A 21,178-nucleotide genomic window follows, 5' to 3' on the forward strand; every position below is an offset into this window, starting at 1 on the left:
CTGGCTCTCGACCCGAAACCTGCCCCTCCGCCTGCCCTGCAGGAAGCTGGGTCCGCGGTTTGTGGGGCCATTCAAAGTCCTGAGGAGACTGAATGAGGTATGCTACAGGTTACAGCTTCCCCCAGATTACCGTATTAAAACCTGTTGGGGCTAGGGGGCAGTATTGAGAATTTAGAAAAAAATATGTGCCCATTTTTAACTGCCTCCTACACCAACTCAGAAGCTAGGATATGCATATTATTAACAGATTTGGATAGAAAACACTCTGAATTTTCGAAAACTGTTTGAATGGTGTCTGTAAGTATAACAGAACTCATATGGCAGTCAAAACCCTGAGACAAATTCTGACAGGAAGTATATATCTGATGTGTTGAATTACTTTTAAGCCTATGCCATTGAAACACACAGGGACTTATTAATCATTGAGCACTTCCTACGCCATCCACTAGATGTCACCAGTCTTTACAAAGTGGTTTGAGTCTTCTACTGTGAAAACTGACCGAACAAGAGACTTGGAACGTTGGTCATAAGCGGATGGCCTATACTGCTATGGCGCGCGAGTGCATGTTTGGGTACTCTCGTTCCAATACGTTTTAAAAGAGAATGCAATCGTCTGCCTTGAATATTATTGAAGTTCTGATTGAAAAAGGCCCTAATGATTTATGCTATACAACGTTTGACATGTTTGAACGAACGTAAATATATTTTTTTCCCTCTTTGGTGAAGACAAGTCCGGCGGCGACGTTCATGTTTTTGAGTAGCCTACAGGACACGCTAACAACACGGAGCTTTTTGGACATAAATTATGAGCTTTTTCAAACAAAACTACATTTGTTATGGACCTGGGATTCCTGGAAGTGCCTTCTGATGAAGATAATCAAAGGTAAGGGAATATTTACATAGTATTTTTGATTTTAGATCTCTCCAACATGGCGCCTAGTCTGTATCGCCAAGCCTAGTACTCAGATTATTGCAAAGTGTGATTTCCCAGTAAAGTTATTTTTAAATCTGGCAATGCGGTTGCGTTCACGACATGTTAATCTATAATTCTTTGAATGACAATATAATATTTTACCAATGGTTTCGAATAGTAATTATTTCATTTGTTGTGCTGATTGACTGGCGGTATTGGAGGGAAAATATTTCCTCAACATCAACGCCATTGTAAAATGCTGTTTTTGGATATAAATATGAACTTGATAGAACAAGAAATGCATGTATTGTCTAACATAATGTCCTAGGAGTGTCATCTGATGAAGATTGTCAAAGGTTAGTGCATAATTTTAGCTGGTTTTCTGCTTTTGGTGACGCCTGTCTTTGCATTGACAAAACATTACACACAGCTATTTTCAATGTACTGTCCTAACATAATCTAACTTTATGCTTTCGCCGTAAAGCCTTTTTGAAATCGGACAACGTGGTTAGATTAAGGAGATGTTTATCTTTCAAAGGGTGTAAGATAGTTGTATGTTTGAGAAATTTGAATTATGACATTTAATTGTTTTCAAATTTGGTGCTCTTGATATTTCACCTGCTGTTGATCGGGTGTACCAGGGGTGGGACGCTTGCCTGGAGTGGTGGCTGGTCCACTCCAGGAGTCTGAGGTGCGGGAGGTTCCTCCCCCCTCTCTGGACATCGAGGGGGCCCCGGCGTATGCTGTTCAAGCCATCCTGGACTCAAGGCGTCGAGCGAGGGGCCTTCAGTACCTCGTGGAGTGGGAGGGGTACGGTCCGCAGGAGAGATGCTGGGTGCCGGTGGAGGACGTCTTGGACCCTTCGTTGCTGCGGGAGTTCCACCGTCTCCATCCGGATCGCCCTGCGCCTCGTCCTCCGGGTCGTCCCCGAGGTCGGTGTCGGCGCGCTGCTGGAGCCACGCATCAAGGGGCGGGTACTGTCACGATTTCCGCCGAAGTCGGTCCCTCTCCTTGTTCGGGCGGCGTTCGGCGATCGACGTCACAGGTCTTCTAGCCATCGCCGATCCACTTTTCATTGTCCATTTGTTTTGTCTTTGTCTTACACACCTGGTTTCAATTCCCCAATTACTTGTTCATTATTTAAACCTCTGTTCCCCCATGTTTGTTTGTGAGTAATTGTTTGTATGTAATACGGCCCGTTATTGTGGGCTCGTATTATTGCGTTGTATTTGTTTGTATTTTGAGTAAATACGTTTTTTACTCATATCTGCTGTCCTGCGCCTGACTCCTCCACACCAGCTCACACAGACTTTATTACACTGACAGAGGAGAATTTAGTCTCTGTCTTTACTGTCCTCAGTTACCTGACAGAGGAGGATTTAGTCTCTGTCTTTACTGTCCTCAGTTACCTGACAGAGGAGGATTTATCCTCTGTCATTATTGTCCTCAGTTACCTGACAGAGGAGGATTTAGTCGCCGTCATTACTGTCCTCAGTTACCTGACAGAGGAGGATTTAGTCTCCGTCATTACTGTCCTCAGTTACCTGACAGAGGAGGATTTAGTCTCTATCTTTACTGTTTTCACTTACCTGACAGAGGAGGATTCAGCCTGAATTAGTGGGAAGGTGAGAAGCTGAGACAGCAAGGCAGACATCAATCAATCATTCATACTTCCTTGGACAGACACAGAAGGAGAGAAAGAAATGGAGAGAGACACAGGAGGAGAGAAAGAGATGGAGGGAGACACAGGAGGAGAGAAATAGATTGAGAGAGACACAGGATGAGAGAAAGGCAAGATGGGAGGAGTGAGACAGAATGAGTGAAGAGAAAGAATGAACAACAAAGCCCCCGGCACACACACACCTTATTGAGGGCCCCTATGCTCCGTGAGGAGGCATCAGTGAACACACACACCTTATTGAAGGCCCCTATGCTCCGTGAGGAGGCATCAGTGAACACACACACCTTATTGAGGGCCCCTATGCTCCGTGAGGAGGCATCAGTGAACACACACATCTTATTGAAGGCCCCTATGCTCTGTGAGGAGGCATCAGTGAACACACACCTTATTGAGGGCCCCTATGCTCCGTGAGGAGGCATCAGTGAACACACGCACCTTATTGAGGGCACCTATGCTCCGTGAGGAGGCATCAGTGAACAGTTTGCTGTGCAGCAGCATGACACGGGCGATGAGGTAGAGGCGGAGGAACATGGGAACACTCAGCACCATGTCCAGGTCAGCCTCAGCCTGGGACGGGGCGTAAGAGAACGCCAGACGTGCCCGCCACTGGAACTTAAAGTCCCCGGGCACCGGATGCACCGCCGACACCAGTAGCTCCAACGATATCAGCAACACCCGATTCAACGTCATGGCGATGCGCCAGTCGTCCGCTCCGTTGTCGATGACGAAGAGCTGTGGTAGGGAAAAGGAGGAACAAGGGACAGGAAGATAGAACGAGGGCTGGTTAGAGCGGAGGTAGCATTTTAACTACTTTTTAATTACTTAGCAATGAGCGTCGACATCATCATCATGGTCACCATCATCATCATCATTATCAGTAGTTTGGTACATGATTACAGTGTTAGTGCCTGTAGTAGTCAATATAATGGCTTTGCATATCACAGTGGATTATCATTGATTTGATGAGAGGAAGCTGTTAGAATGTAGTGACACTGTTGATGTTTAGACTGCTTTGTTCCCCTTTCCCTCATATAAAACAAACTCTGCTAACTGTCTACTAACTGTCTGCTAACTGTGGGCTAACTGTCTGCTAACTCTCTGCTAACTGTAGGCTAACTGTCTGCTAACTGTCTACTAACTGTCTGCTAACTGTAGGATAACTGTCAGCTAACTGTCTGCCTGTCTGCTAACTGTCTACTAACTGTCTGCTAACTGTAGGCTAACCGTCTGCTAATTGTCAGCTAACTCTCAGCTAACTGTCTGCTAACTCTCAGCTTATGGTCAGCTAACTGTCTGCTAACTGTCTGCTAACTGTAGGCTAACTGTCTGCTAACTGTCAGCTAACTGTCTGCTAACTGTCTGCCAACTGTCAGCTAACTCTCAGATAACTGTCTGCTAACTGTCTGCTAACTCTCAGCTTATGGTCAGCTAACTGTCTGCTAACTGTCTGCTAACTGTAGGCTAACTGTCTGCTAACTGTCAGCTAACTGTCTGCTAACTGTCTGCCAACTGTCAGCTAACTCTCAGCTAACTGTCTGCCAACTGTCAGCTAACTCTCAGCTAACTGTCTGCTAACTGTCTGCTAACTCTCAGCTTATGGTCAGCTAACTGTCTGCTAACTGTCTGCTAACTGTAGGCTAACTGTCTGCTAACTGTCAGCTAACTGTCTGCTAACTGTCTGCTAACTGTCTGCTAACTCTCAGCTTATGGTCAGCTAACTGTCTGCTAACTGTCTGCTAACTGTCTGCTAACTGCCTGCTAACTGTCTGCTAACACCCCAGGAACCTAAGTGATCCCATTATCCCAGTCACAGCATTACTTTGAGACATCATTATGGATGTATTTCTGGCATCATTATGAACACACTCTAGCCATAATGCTTTAATTGCTGTTTTTTTCCTGCTCAGTTGATGTTGTTTGCTTTCTTAATTGCTGTGGTTACTGTTGATACTGTCGCCGGGGCGGTTGTTATGAGGAAGAGCTAAGAACAGGGTTTTAGTGAGACCATCCCCTTCAGGAAGAGACAGATGGGGGGAGATGAGAGAGAGAGAATACGAGAGAGGGGGGAGATATGGAGAAGAAGAGAGAGGGAGGAGCTAGAGATAGGGAAAAAGACAGGGCAGGGGAATGAGAAAGAGAGAAAAAGAAGGGAGACAGAGAAGAGGAGAGACAGACAGACAGACAGACAGACAGACAGACAGACAGACAGACAGACAGACAGACAGACAGACAGACAGACAGACAGACAGACAGACAACAGACAGACAGACAGACAGACAGACAGACAGACAGACAGACAGACAGACAGACAGACAGACAGACAGACAGACAGACAGACAGACAGACAGACAGACAGACAGGTGGAGAGCGAGCGATGGAGCGAGGTAGGGAGGTCCCTGTTTTAAATGAAAGGTTGAACAGATGCTGGTGGGCAGAGAGGAACAGTCAGAGTTGAGCAGAGAGAGAAAGAGAGAGCAGCTCTTACTGTATCCACATGATTCATCTGGAGAGGTTTTTATCCCACACACTTTGTCTCATCATACACAACAAACACTATAAGAGGGTCAAACAACAGAACTAACACAGTACAGAACCAACCAGAAGTCACAACTCATCTGCAGGGGCCTCAACTGGCCTGCACTGTAGCATGATTTAATGTACAACCACTACCAGACTGAAGAACAAGGGATAGGGAGAGAGAGATTGAAAGACAGACAGCGAGAGAAAGAGCGAGAGAGAGAGAGCAAGAGAGAGTGGGGGGGGGGGGGGGTAAAGAGAGAGGAGAGAGAGAGAAAGAGAGAGAAGGAATGATACAGATAGTTAAACTGAAATGTGACACTAAAAGAGAGTTCAGTAGTGGTAATATTTTATCCCAGGTGTCTGTGTCTGCTCCAGCCAACTTACCTTGGTGAGACAGCTAAAGCCTGTGGCCTGGTTGAAAGCAGACACAGTCACCCAGGCACCCAGGCTGGTGACACTCCCTGTGCTCTAGTAGCAGAATGACATTCAGTGCATTTACAGACACAACCAGCTGTGGATCACTGCTGGATAGAAAGCACAAATACACTTTCAGCTTTCAGACTAGATGTCTCTGTTTGCGTGACAGTGTAGCATGCAACTGGTGCCACTGGTGAAAAGACAAAAGGAGCATTCATCATGTTGTTGGTGTGTGTCGCAAGGAGTCATTGTGTTCTGCACACTCGTGTATTGTAGGTAAAATGATTTGTGAATGCTGCATGTCAGTCAGTGTGTGTGTATGTGTGCATGAAAGAGAGAGAGAGAGAGAGAGAGAGAACGAGAGTGAGAGCGGGTGTTTTGCAGACCCAGCTTCGTCATGGTGACTGTTGCCAAGGCGACAACATCAAAGACCAGCAAAGCTTAATTAGAATCCCCAGCAAGAGAGAAAGAGATAAATAGAGAGGGAGAGAGAGGGAGGGAGGGAGGGAGGGAGGGAGGGAGGGAGGGAGGGAGGGAGGGAGGGAGGGAGGGAGGGAGGGAGGGAGGGAGGGAGGAAAAGAGAGGTAGGGACACAGGGGAAGAGATAGAGAACGGGAAGGAATAGAGAGAAAATCCTGTGTGTGAGAGTCAAAGAGAGTGAGAGAGAGTACAGTACAGAAGTTTGTGTGTGTGTGTGTGTGTGTGTGTGTGTGTGTGTGTGTGTGTGTGTGTGTGTGTGTGTGTGTGTGTGTGTGTGTGTGTGCGTGTGCGTGCGTGCGTGCTAGCGTGCGTGCATGTGTGTGCCTGTGCACACTAATGGCACTGTGCTTTTCCATTAAGTCAGAGGGAAGCCCATCACAGCCCCAACACACACACAACTCATTCACACTTACAGAACATCTCTTTTGTCTGCAAACTGATCGTCATTCACTCTGCTGTCCCTTCAGTATGTATGTGTGTGTGTGTGTGTGTGTGTGTGTGTGTGTGTGTGTGTGTGTGTGTGTGTGTGTGTGTGTGTGTGTGTGTGTGTGTGTGTGTGTGTGTGTGTGTGTGTGTGTGTGTGTGTGTGTGTGTGTGTGACACTGCCGCTCTTCTATCCCTCACTCCCTCTTTCTCTCTCTTCCCCAGATCCTCCCTCCCTCTTTCTGAATGACATCCAAACAAATCCAAACAGAAGTGATTCAGACTCGCACCATCAGAGGAAATGACCATCCCTCCTTTTCTCCCTCCCCGCTTCCTCTTCATTCCACACACCTCTACACAGTCCTCCCTCCTCTTCCTCCTCTCTTCCCCCCCTGCTGCTGTCACTCTTTTCCTGGATGAATCGCCACAAGGAAAAACTAAATAATTAAATTCCATTAAGAAGGTAATCTGTCAATGGAATGACTGAGCACCACCGGGCTAACACCACAGAACAGTAGGAGAGGGGGAGGAGGGAGAGAGGGAGGGAAGTGGGAGAAGAAGGGAGGGAGGAGAGGAGAGCGGGGAGTGTCGTCACTAGTTAACACATCCACAAAGTCATAATTATGGCATAACCCCACCTATTTGTACTTTTTATCTTCTTAAAATGTAATTTGAAACCTTACCCTAACCTTAACCCTAACATTAACCACCTGCTAACCTTATGCCTAACCATAACCTTAAATTAAGACCAAAAAGCACATTTGTGTAACCAATTTTGACTTTGTGGCTGAGGAATCTGACTTTGTGGCTGTGTTAACTAATGGGGTACAGTACCAGTGGTCAAAACCCACAGAGGGAAAAGGGACTAGGCAGGAGGGAGGGATGAGATAGAAGGCGTGTGGAAATAAAGGACAGGCAAAGAGAGAGAGAGAGCGAGGGATAGATGGAGGAAAGTGAGCAGAGGAAATTATGAAGGCCAAAGATAGGTGAGGCCTTTTCACAGGTGAAGGTGTAAACTGGCAGGGGATTAGCTAGCGGATGTCTCCTGGTGCGCTATAATAGGACACCTCTAAACCCTCTTTGGCTCCCGGCCTGACAACCACATCTAACCCCTCCCTCACCCTGCCTCCCCCTCTCACCCACTCCTGTCCACAGCCACTGACTGTATGTGCTTTGGGAGTGTGTGTGTGCTCTAGGTGTGTGTGTGTGTCTGTAAAACTTCTCCTTCCATCATCCAAACTTCCTACCCCCCAAATCCCGTCTCCAGCACTGCTCTGCTAGGGATTCTGCTGTAACAACAGACCAGAGCGAGAGACGGAGGAGTTCCACATATCAAACACTTATTTAATTTATATTAAAACCAGCTAAATCTAGGTGCTCTGCTGATTATAGACCCATAAGTTTAATAAATTGTGACAATAAAATAATAACAAAGCTTATAAGCAATAAAATGTCAAAAGTCTTACTGGACTTCATACATATCAATCAAACAGGGTTTATTAAAAATAGACACTTACAAACAAATAGAAGAACATGTTTCAGTTGAATACTAAATGCTAAAAAACAAGATATAGATGTATCAATAATGGCTGTTGATGCTGAAATGGCTTTGGACCGTCTTGAATGGGCTTTTCTTTCATTTTCTTTTATTTTACCCCCTTTTTCGATCTTGTCTCATCGCAACAACTCCCCAACGGGCTCGGGAGAGGTGAAGGTCGAGAACCATGCGTCCTCCGAAACATGACCCACCAAACCGCGCTTCTTAACATCCGCCCGCTTAACCTGGAAGCTAGCTGCACCAATGTGTCAGAGGAAACACCATCCAACTGATGACCGAGGTCAGCCTGCAGGCGCCTGGCCCACCACAAGGAGTCGCTAGAGCATGATGAGCCAAGTAAAGCCCCCCCAGCCAAATCCTTCCCTAACCCGGGTTCGATCCTGGTCCAATTGCGTATCGCCCTATGGGACTCTGGGTTATGGCCGGTTGTGACACAGCCTGGGATAGAACCCGGGTCTGTAGTCATGCCTCAAGCCCTGCGATGCAGGGCCTTCGATAGCTGCGCCACTTGGGAGGCCTTGAATAGCCTTTTCTATTCAAAACTTTGGAAGCTGTCAACTTTCCAGCTAAAATAATACATGTAATAAAAATATTATATAAATTTCCTAAAGCAAAAATATACACAAATAATACATTATCTGACAAAATTGCTTTAGAAAGGGGCACAAGACAGGGATATTCTCTCTTCTCCTGTTTGCACTGGCAATTGAACCGCATATAAAAATAATTAGACAGGTATCAAAAGTAAAGTAACAGGTATCAGTATTGGCAAACATTAATATAAACTAAACTTATTTGCAGATGATCTCCTGGTATATCTGACCAATGTTGAAAATGTAATGACCCCCTTGCAAAAGAATATTTCAAGAATACTCTAAAATCTCAGTATTGGAATGTAAGTGGAAAAAAACTAACTAATGGCAATAGGAAAAAGAATAACTCATGATCTCCTGCAATCCTTTAAGTGGACCACAAAACATATCAAATACTTAGGATGCTTAATAAGTAACAATAAACAACAAATACAGTGCATTCGGAAAGTACTCAGACCCCTTGACTTTTTCCACATTTTGTTACGTAAAGATAACTTTATCCCATTACTCAACAATATGAAAGCAGATCTAATTAAATTGAATAATCTTCCCATAAATCTTACAGGTAGAATAAACCTCTTTAGAATGGCATGGCTCCCAAAGTTTAGATATTTATTCTCTGTAATACCAATTACCCTACCAAAAACTATATTCGCGGGCCTCCCGGGTGGTGCAGTGGTCTAAGGCACTGCATCGCAGTGGTAGAGGCATCACTACAGACCCAGGTTCGATCCTGGGCTGTATCACAACCGGTCGTGATCGGGAGTCCCATAGGGCAGCACACAATTGGCCCAGCATCGTCCGGGTTAGGGGAGGGTTTGTCCGGAGAGGCTTTACTTGGCCCATCGGGCTCTAGTGACTTCTTGTGGCGGGCCGGGCGCCTGCAGACTAACATCAGTCGTAAGCTGAACAGTGTTTCCTCCGACACATTGGTGCGGCTGGCTTCCGGGTTAAGCAGGTCATGTTTCGGAGGATGAGACAAGATTGAAATTGGGGAGAAAAGGGGGGTAACAAAATATAGATATACACTACCGGTCAACAGTTACACCTACTCATTCAAGGGTTTTTCTTTACTTTTACTATTTTCTACAAGACATCAAAACTATGAAATAACACTTATGGAATCATGTAGTAACCAAAAAAGTGCCTTAAACCAACCACCCTCTCAACATATCATCCCTCTTATCCCACTCTTGAGCCCACCTCTCCCCCCTTCCCCACAACCCCTCCCCAGCCACCCCTCCTTTCTTTAATGAGAGCATTGCACACTCTTGGCATTCTCTCAACCAGCTTCATGAGGTAGTCACCTGGAATGCATTTCTATTAAAAGTTGTGCCTTCTTAAAAGTTTGAGCCAGTCAGTTGTCTTGTGACAAGGTGGGGGGGGGGGAGTATACAGAAGATAGCCCTATTTGGTAAAAGACCAAGTCCATTTTATGGCAAGAACAGCTCAAATAAGCAAACAGAAATGACATCATTACTTTAAGACATGAAGGTCACTCAATACAGAAAATGTCAAGAACATTGAAAGTTTCTTCAAGTGCAGTCGCAAAAACCATCAAGCGCTATGATGAAACTGGCTCTCATGAGGACCGCCACAGGAATGAAAGACACAGAGTTACCTCTGCTGCAGAGGATAAGTTCATTAGAGTTACCAGCCTCAGAAATTGCAGCCCAAATAAATGCTTCACAGAGTTCAAGTAACAGACACATCTCAACATCAACTGTTCAGATGAGACTGTTATGAATCAGGCATTCATGGTCGAATTTCTGCAAAGAAACTACTACTAAAGGACACCTATAAGAAGAAGAGACTTGCTTGGGCCAAGAAGCACGAGCAATGGTCTGGAGTCCAAATGTGAGATTTTTGGTTCCAACCACTGTGTCTTTGTGAGGTGTGATTTGCTGGTGAAACTGTCAGTGATTTATTTAGAATTCAAGGCACACTTAACCAGCATGGCTACCACAGCATTCTGCAGTGATACGCCATCCCATCTGGTTTGGGCTTAGTGGGACTATCATTTGTTTTTCAACAGGACAATGACCCAACACATCTCCAGGCTGTGTAAGGGCTATTTTACCAACAAGGGGAGTGATGGAGTGCTGCATTAGATGACCTGGCCTCCACAATCCCCCGACCTCAACCAAACTGAGATGGTTTGGGATGAGTCGAACCGCAGAGTGAGGGAAAAGCAGCCAACAAGTGCTCAGCATACAGTTGAAGTCGGAAGTTTACATACACTTAGGTTGGAGTCATTAAAACTCGTTTTTCAACCACTCCACAAATGTCTTGTTAACAAACTATAGTTTTGGCAAGTCGGTTAGGACATCTACTTTGTGCATAACACAAGTAATTTTTCCAACAATTGTTTACAGACAGATTATTTCACTTATAATTCACTGTATCACAATTCCAGTGGGTCAGAAGTTTACATCACTAAGTTGACTGTGCCTTTAAACAGCTTGGAAAATTCCAGAAAATGATGTCATGGCTTATAGTTAAATTCACTAAAGAGGAACAATGAGTACATATTGAAGATGAGCATGCTCATCCCCAGAATTTTTTACGTGTCTATTTTCAAAGGATAAAGCTAAGAACATGAACAACTTCATAGTTTAGAACACTAGAACAATATGGAAGAAAATGAAACATTATACAAGAACCAATATCACTCCCAAAAACAATCTTTGATAGCTTTTCAGAATGTACAGATAAATTGGTCCACATGGAAATCTAAAGGAATAGAAACTGTAAATGACTTGGTAATACAGAATTAAAAAGCAATTTTGGACTGACCAATGTAGATATTTTCAAATGCAAGTTAAAAGTTTAATATCAAGAAATGTATATTTAAACATTTTTGGACATCAGCGCAATCTTGAGGGATTCCTATTTGAGTCAGAAAAGGATATTCATATGATAGGTTAGATATGCAAAACCTTGCAGAGAGCCTATCCAACTGACAATCTCTTAGAAACAAATATAAAAATTGGAACCAAAACATAAAAATAACTGATATTGGCACAAGATGGAGGTAATGTTGGAACATAACTAACGAGATTACAGGTAACTAAAATGTATGCTTAATCCAGTATAAACTAATGTATAGAATCTGTTACACAAGAGACAAAATTAACAAATTCTACAACACAACGGCAAAGTCATGTCTTAAGTGTAAAACTAACAATAACTCAATAATCCATGCCTTCTGGTAACGCTATAAAGTCCAAAAGTTATGTGCGGAGTTAGAAAGTTGCACCTGTACATAGCCCATCTGTAAACAGCCCATCCATAAACAGCCCATCCAACTACCTCATCCCCATACTGTATTTATTTATTTATCTTGCTCCTTTGCACCCCAGTATCTCTACTTGCACATTCATCTTTTGCACATCTTCCATTCCAGTGTTTAATTGCTATATTGTAATTACTTCGCCACCATGGCCTATTTATTGCCTTAACTCCCTTATCTTACCTCATTTGCACACACTGTATATAGACTTTTTGTTTTCTTTTTTCTACTGTATTATTGACTGTATGTTTTGTTTATTCCATGTGTAACTCTGTGTTGTTGTATGTGTCGAACTGCTATGCTTTATCTTGGCCAGGTCGCAGTTGTAAATGAGAACTTGTTCTCAACTAGCCTACCTGGTTAAATAAAGGTGAAATAAAAAAAATAAAAAATAAAAAAGTTGGCTGTCAGAAGTTTTATAATGTAAATGTACTTTTAATCTGTCTCTCTGTTTATTTCAAGACATGGCATATGAGGATGCAGTGAGATACCCGATCATCTTGAAAAACAACAAAAAATCAACAACAACAAGAATTCTGTGCTCTCTGATAAGATGTGCAGTTTCCACTCTTCCCCCCAGATGAGACCTGACCAAACAAGCCCAGAGTCACACAGAGCAGACAGACCTGACCAAACAAGCCCAGAGTCACACAGAACAGAGACAGACCTGACCAAACAAGCCCAGAGTCACACAGAGCAGACAGACCTGACCAAACATGCCCAGAGTCACACAGAACAGAGACAGACCTGACCAAACAAGCCCAGAGTCACACAGAACAGAGACAGACCTGACCAAACAAGACCAGAGTTGCACAGAACAGAGACAGACCTGACCAAACAAGACCAGAGTCACACAGAACAGAGACAGACCTGACCAAACAAGCCCAGAGTCACACAGAACAGAGACAGACCTGACCAAACAAGACCAGAGTTACACAGAACAGAGACAGACCTGACCAAACAAGCCCAGAGTTACACAGAACAGAGACAGACCTGACCAAACAAGCCCAGAGTCACACAGAACAGAAACAGACCTGACCAAACAAGCCCAGAGTCACACAGAACAGAGACAGACCTGACCAATAAGCCCAGAGTCACACAGAACAGAGACAGACCTGACCAAACAAGCCCAGAGGCACACAGAACAGAAACAGACCTGACCAAACAAGCCCAGAGGCACACAGAACAGAGACAGACCTGACCAAACAAGCCCAGAGGCACACAGAACCTCTGTAAACCTGACCAACAAGTCCAGAGGCACACAGAACATAAACAGACCTGACCAAACAAGCCCAGAGTCACCACTCCCCAGTGGGAGGAACAAAAAGGAGGTACAGTAGATGTTTTCCCTAAGCACTGATACAGGGTCAGATATTTTTTATCCTCCTAATGGATAAGGTTGGGATTAGCAGTAGAGTAATCTTATCCTAGATCTGTGGTTAGGAGCGAGTTCTACCTGTGAGGAGAAAGCCCACCTCAGGGAGGAGAGAGACAGGCTAGACTACACACCACAGGACACAGTGATGGAGCGGACACACGCATACGTGCACACACACTCACACACACAAATAGGGTGGGAAACGCCTTGCAAGGCCTGCAGCATGGAAATCCCTTGAAGAGAGAGATAAAAACTAGGACAAGGATCTCACATCTCTCTCTCTCTTTCTCTCTCAATCACACACACACACACACACACACACACACACACACACACACACACACACACACACACACACACACACACACACACACACACACACACACACCACCACCGGAACACACACACACACACACACACGAACACACACGAACACACACACTCATATAGGAAAACAGATGACACACTTTCCTAGACTGTGCTCTCAACTCTGAGGGAACACCTCTCTGGCTTTTTCTACACACCTGAGAGAGTGAGAGAGAGAGAGAGAGAGAGAGAGAGAGAGAGAGAGAGAGAGAGAGAGAGAGAGAGAGAGAGAGAGAGAGAGAGAGAGAGAGAGAGAGAGAGAGAGAGAACATACAATTTGACATCCCAATTAGGATCTGGCTAAAAATACTTGAAACAGTTATAGAACCCTCTATGGTTGTGAAGTCTGGGGTCCACAAAATAGGACAAACACCAAATTGAGACACTGCAGAATACCTGACCACTATGACTGACCCAAAATTAAGAAAAGCTTTGACTATGTACAGACTCAGTGAGCATAGCCTTGCTATTGAGAGAGGGTGCCATAGGCAGACCTGGTTCTCAAGAGAAGACAGGCTAAGTGCCCACAAAATGAAGTGGAAATGTATGACCATATTAGAGACACATATTTCCCTCAGATTACACAGACCTACAAATAATTTGAAAGTAAATCCAATTCTGATTAACTCCCATATCTATTAGGTGAAATAGCACACTGTGCAATCACAGCAGCAAGATTTGTGACCAGCAAGAAGGGCAACCAGTGAAGAACAAACAATATTGTAAATGCATATTTATGTTGATTTATTTTCCCTTTTTCCCTAACAAGGTCTGATATTAACATACTGTTAGAATGTACCCAGTGTTTCCCTAACAAGGTCTGATATTAACATACTGTTAGAATGTACCCAGTGTTTCCCTAACAAGGTCTGATATTAACATACTGTTAGAATGTACCCAGCGTTTCCCTAACAAGGTCTGATATTAACATACAGTTAGAATGTACCCAGTGTTTCCCTAACAAGGTCTGATATTAACATACTGTTAGAATGTACCCAGCGTTTCCCTAACAAGGTCTGATATTAACATACTGTTAGAATGTACCCAGTGTTTCCCTAACAAGGTCTGATATTAACATACTGTTAGAATGTACCCAGTGTTCCCCTAACAAGGTCTGATATTAACATACTGTTAGAATGTACCCAGTGTTTCCCTAACAAGGTCTGATATTAACATACTGTTAGAATGTACCCAGCGTTTCCCTAACAAGGTCTGATATTAACATACTGTTAGAATGTACCCAGTGTTTCCCTAACAAGGTCTGATATTAACATACTGTTAGAATGTACCCAGTGTTTCCCTAACGAGGTCTGATATTAACATACAGTTAGAATGTACCCAGCGTTTCCCTAACAAGGTCTGATATTAACATACTGTTAGAATGTACCCAGCGTTTCCCTAACGAGGTCTGATATTAACATACTGTTAGAATGTACCCAGTGTTTCCCTAACAAGGTCTGATATTAACATACTGTTAGAATGTACGCAGTGTTTCCCTAACAAGGTCTGATATTAACATACTGTTAGAATGTACCCAGTGTTTCCCTAACAAGGTCTGATATTAACATACTGTTAGAATGTACCCAGCGTTTCCCTAACAAGGTCTGATATTAACATACTGTTAGAATGTACCCAGTGTTTCCCTAACAAGGTCTGATATTAACATACTGTTAGAATGTACCCAGTGTTTCCCTAACAAGGTCTGATATTAACATACTGTTAGAATGTACCCAGTGTTTCCCTAACAAGGTCTGATATTAACATACTGTTAGAATGTACCCAGTGTTCCCCTAACAAGGTCTGATATTAACATACTGTTAGAATGTACCCAGTGTTTCCCTAACAAGGTCTGATATTAACATACTGTTAGAATGTACCCAGTGTTTCCCTAACAAGGTCTGATATTAACGTACTGTTAGAATGTACCCAGTGTTCCCCTAACAAGGTCTGATATTAACATACTGTTAGAATGTACCCAGTGTTTCCCTAACAAGGTCTGATATTAACATACTGTTAGAATGTACCCAGTGTTTCCCTAACAAGGTCTGATATTAACATACTGTTAGAATGTACCCAGTGTTTCCCTAACAAGGTCTGATATTAACATACTGTTAGAATGTACCCAGTGTTTCCCTAACAAGGTCTGATATTAACATACTGTTAGAATGTACCCAGTGTTTCCCTAACAAGGTCTGATATTAACATACTGTTAGAATGTACCCAGCGTTTCCCTAACAAGGTCTGATATTAACATACTGTTAGAATGTACCCAGCGTTTCCCTAACAAGGTCTGATATTAACATACTGTTAGAATGTACCCAGTGTTTCCCTAACAAGGTCTGATATTAACATACTGTTAGAATGTACCCAGCGTTTCCCTAACAAGGTCTGATATTAACATACTGTTAGAATGTACCCAGTGTTTCCCTAACAAGGTCTGATATTAACGTACTGTTAGAATGTACCCAGTGTTCCCCTAACAAGGTCTGATATTAACATACTGTTAGAATGTACCCAGTGTTTCCCTAACAAGGTCTGATATTAACATACTGTTAGAATGTACCCAGTGTTTCCCTAACAAGGTCTGATATTAACGTACTGTTAGAATGTACCCAGTGTTCCCCTAACGAGGTCTGATATTAACATACTGTTAGAATGTACCCAGTGTTTCCCTAACGAGGTCTGATATTAACATACTGTTAGAATGTACCCAGTGTTTCCCTAACGAGGTCTGATATTAACATACTGTTAGAATGTACCCAGTGTTTCCCTAACAAGGTCTGATATTAACATACTGTTAGAATGTACCCAGTGTTTCCCTAACGAGGTCTGATATTAACATACTGTTAGAATGTACCCAGTGTTCCCCTAACAAGGTCTGATATTAACATACTGTTAGAATGTACCCAGCGTTTCCCTAACAAGGTCTGATATTAACATACTGTTAGAATGTACCCAGTGTTTCCCTAACGAGGTCTGATATTAACATACTGTTAGAATGTACCCAGTGTTTCCCTAACAAGGTCTGATATTAACATACTGTTAGAATGTACCCAGCGTTTCCCTAACGAGGTCTGATATTAACATACTGTTAGAATGTACCCAGTGTTTCCCTAACAAGGTCTGATATTAACATACTGTTAGAATGTACCCAGCGTTTCCCTAACGAGGTCTGATATTAACATACTGTTAGAATGTACCCAGTGTTTCCCTAACAAGGTCTGATATTAACATACTATTAGAATGTACCCAGCGTTTCCCTAACAAGGTCTGATATTAACATACTGTTAGAATGTACCCAGTGTTTCCCTAACAAGGTCTGATATTAACGTACTGTTAGAATGTACCCAGTGTTTCCCTAACAAGGTCTGATATTAACATACTGTTAGAATGTACCCAGTGTTTCCCTAACAAGGTCTGATATTAACATACTGTTAGAATGTACCCAGTGTTTCCCTAACAAGGTCTGATATTAACATACTGTTAGAATGTACCCAGTGTTTCCCTAACAAGGTCTGATATTAACATACTGTTAGAATGTACCCAGTGTTCCCCTAACAAGGTCTGATATTAACATACTGTTAGAATGTACCCAGCGTTTCCCTAACAAGGTCTGATATTAACATACTGTTAGAATGTACCCAGTGTTTCCCTAACAAGGTCTGATATTAACATACTGTTAGAATGTACCCAGTGTTTCCCTAACAAGGTCTGATATTAACATACTGTTAGAATGTACCCAGTGTTTCCCTAACAAGGTCTGATATTAACATACTGTTAGAATGTACCCAGTGTTTCCCTAACAAGGTCTGATATTAACATACTGTTAGAATGTACCCAGTGTTTCCCTAACAAGGTCTGATATTAACATACTGTTAGAATGTACCCAGTGTTTCCCTAACAAGGTCTGATATTAACATACTGTTAGAATGTACCCAGTGTTTCCCTAACAAGGTCTGATATTAACATACTGTTAGAATGTACCCAGTGTTTCCCTAACAAGGTCTGATATTAACATACTGTTAGAATGTACCCAGTGTTTCCCTAACAAGGTCTGATATTAACATACTGTTAGAATGTACCCAGTGTTTCCCTAACAAGGTCTGATATTAACATACTGTTAGAATGTACCCAGTGTTCCCCTAACAAGGTCTGATATTAACGTACTGTTAGAATGTACCCAGTGTTCCCCTAACAAGGTCTGATATTAACGTACTGTTAGAATGTACCCAGTGTTTCCCTAACAAGGTCTGATATTAACATACTGTTAGAATGTACCCAGTGTTTCCCTAACAAGGTCTGATATTAACGTACTGTTAGAATGTACCCAGTGTTCCCCTAACGAGGTCTGATATTAACATACTGTTAGAATGTACCCAGTGTTTCCCTAACGAGGTCTGATATTAACATACTGTTAGAATGTACCCAGTGTTTCCCTAACGAGGTCTGATATTAACATACTGTTAGAATGTACCCAGTGTTTCCCTAACGAGGTCTGATATTAACATACTGTTAGAATGTACCCAGTGTTTCCCTAACGAGGTCTGATATTAACATACTGTTAGAATGTACCCAGTGTTTCCCTAACGAGGTCTGATATTAACATACTGTTAGAATGTACCCAGTGTTTCCCTAACGAGGTCTGATATTAACATACTGTTAGAATGTACCCAGTGTTTCCCTAACAAGGTCTGATATTAACATACTGTTAGAATGTACCCAGTGTTTCCCTAACAAGGTCTGATATTAACATACTGTTAGAATGTACCCAGTGTTTCCCTAACAAGGTCTGATATTAACATACTGTTAGAATGTACCCAGTGTTTCCCTAACAAGGTCTGATATTAACATACTGTTAGAATGTACCCAGTGTTTCCCTAACAAGGTCTGATATTAACATACTGTTAGAATGTACCCAGTGTTTCCCTAACAAGGTCTGATATTAACATACTGTTAGAATGTACCCAGTGTTCCCCTAACAAGGTCTGATATTAACATACTGTTAGAATGTACCCAGTGTTTCCCTAACAAGGTCTGATATTAACATACTGTTAGAATGTACCCAGCGTTTCCCTAACAAGGTCTGATATTAACATACTGTTAGAATGTACCCAGTGTTTCCCTAACAAGGTCTGATATTAACATACTGTTAGAATGTACCCAGTGTTTCCCTAACGAGGTCTGATATTAACATACTGTTAGAATGTACCCAGTGTTTCCCTAACGAGGTCTGATATTAACATACTGTTAGAATGTACCCAGTGTTTCCCTAACGAGGTCTGATATTAACATACTGTTAGAATGTACCCAGTGTTTCCCTAACAAGGTCTGATATTAACATACTGTTAGAATGTACCCAGCGTTTCCCTAACAAGGTCTGATATTAACATACTGTTAGAATGTACCCAGCGTTTCCCTAACAAGGTCTGATATTAACATACTGTTAGAATGTACCCAGTGTTTCCCTAACAAGGTCTGATATTAACATACTGTTAGAATGTACCCAGTGTTTCCCTAACAAGGTCTGATATTAACATACTGTTAGAATGTACCCAGTGTTTCCCTAACAAGGTCTGCATGCTGCTGATTTACTGTAGTGAACTTGGGGGCAGCATTCCCTGCCTGGGGGTGCTGAACCAACAACCTTCTGGTCCCAAGGTGTGGAAAGAGACTACAATCCCCTTTTCTGATGTCTCAACGTGATCCAGCTTTGCTTTCACCACAAATGGAAGACAAACAAGAAAATCTCTGCTATCGACCCGTTGTGGATGTTGCTATTCAGAGGTCTGGTAACGTAACCAGCAAGGTTATTGTGTCAGAAAAAAGTTGCTCCAATAAATCTGACCCAAAAACAACTACGTACATAAGACGTGTGGCTACTCCCATTACTACCAGTATACCGATGGACTGATGAAAAATCTCTCTCTCTCTCTCTCTCTCTCTCTCTCTCTCTCATTTCCCTCTCTACTTCTGAATTAATTTCAATTAAATGCGTGTGTGTTTGTGTATTACAACAGTGTGTGAATTAGGAAAGTGTGTGTGTTAGGATAGCGTGTGAATTAGGAAAGTGTGTGTGTGTGTTAGGATAGCGTGTGAGTGTGTGAATTAGGAAAGTGTGTGTGTGTGTTAGGATAGCGTGTGAGTGTGTGAATTAGGAAAGTGTGTGTGTGTGTGTGTGTGTGTGTGTGTGTGTTAGGATAGCGTGTGAGTGTGTGAATTAGGAAAGTGTGTGTGTGTGTGTGTGTGTGTGTGTGTTAGGATAGCGTGTGAGTGTGTGAATTAGGAAAGTGTGTGTGTGTGTTAGGATAGCGTGTGAGTGTGTGAATTAGGAAAGTGTGTGTGTGTGTTAGGATAGCGTGTGAGTGTGTGAATTTGGAAAGTGTGTGTGTGTGTTAGGATAGCGTGTGAGTGTGTGAATTAGGAAAGTGTGTGTGTGTGTTAGGATAGCGTGTGAGTGTGTGAATTAGGAAAGTGTGTGTGTGTGTTAGGATAGCGTGTGAGTGTGTGAATTAGGAAAGTGTGTGTGTGTGTTAGGATAGCGTGTGAGTGTGTGAATTAGGAAAGTGTGTGTGTGTGTTAGGATAGCGTGTGAGTGTGTGAATTAGGAAAGTGTGTGTGTGTGTTAGGATAGCATGTGAGTGTGCGTGGGCAGCTGGCCTTCTCTAACCTCCACCCCCACCCCTCTCAGCCTAAGGACAGAAGGCCACTGGTGAGCTGGCAAATGCTGAGTCACACGACAGAACCCAAGAACCCAGACACACTGACTCAAACACACACTGACTCAAACATACATGCTGCCTCAAACAGACATGCTGCCTCAAACAGACATGCTGCCTCAAACAGACATTCTGACTCAAACATACATGCTGCCTCAAACAGACATGCTGCCTCAACAGAGGAGTTTGGTGTGGGGTGGAGGGTGGAGGGGGGGCTCCATCCACAGAGGAGTATGGTGTGGGGTGGAGGGGGAGCTCCATCCACAGAGGAGTATGGTGTGGGGTGGAGGGTGGAGGGGGGCTCCATCCACAGAGGAGTATGGTGTGGGGTGGAGGGTGGAGGGGGAGCGCCATCCACAGAGGAGTATGGTGTGGGGTGGAGGGTGGAGGGGGGCTCCATCCACAGAGGAGTATGGTGTGGGGTGGAGGGTGGAGGGGGAGCGCCATCCACAGAGGAGTATGGTGTGGGGTGGAGGGTGGAGGGGGGCTCCATCCACAGAGGAGTATGGTGTGGGGTGGAGGGTGGAGGGGGAGCGCCATCCACAGAGGAGTATGGTGTGGGGTGGAGGGTGGAGGGGGAGCGCCATCCACAGAGGAGTATGGTGTTGGGTGGAGGGTGAAGGGGGGGCTCCATCCACAGAGGAGTATGGTGTGGGGTGGAGGGGGGGCTCCATCCACAGAGGAGTATGGTGTGGGGTGGAGGGGGGGCTCCATCCACAGAGGAGTATGGTGTGGGGTGGAGGGCATGCTGTGCTCCACTGGCTTCATCCTACATGGACAATACCTCTGACTGATAGGAACAGACACTGGATAGAAAGGGAAGGAGAGAGAAGATGGAAGT

At 43.6% G+C, this 21,178-nt stretch overlaps 1 protein-coding gene across 1 annotated transcript in view; it reads right to left on the minus strand.

The window, feature by feature from the left end:
- The window catches only part of kcnn3 (potassium intermediate/small conductance calcium-activated channel, subfamily N, member 3), an 86,682-nt gene that overhangs the window by 38,790 nt on the left and 26,714 nt on the right, over positions 1-21,178 (minus strand). The window contains exon 4 of the mRNA XM_045718899.2: positions 3,030-3,326. Within this exon, the coding sequence (XP_045574855.2) occupies positions 3,030-3,326 (297 nt within the window). The remainder of the gene's footprint in view (positions 1-3,029; positions 3,327-21,178) is intronic.

The sequence above is a fragment of the Salmo salar genome, chromosome 05, assembly GCF_965601325.2.
Source record: "Salmo salar chromosome 05, fSalSal1, whole genome shotgun sequence".
In the NCBI taxonomy this organism is placed as follows: domain Eukaryota; kingdom Metazoa; phylum Chordata; class Actinopteri; order Salmoniformes; family Salmonidae; genus Salmo; species Salmo salar.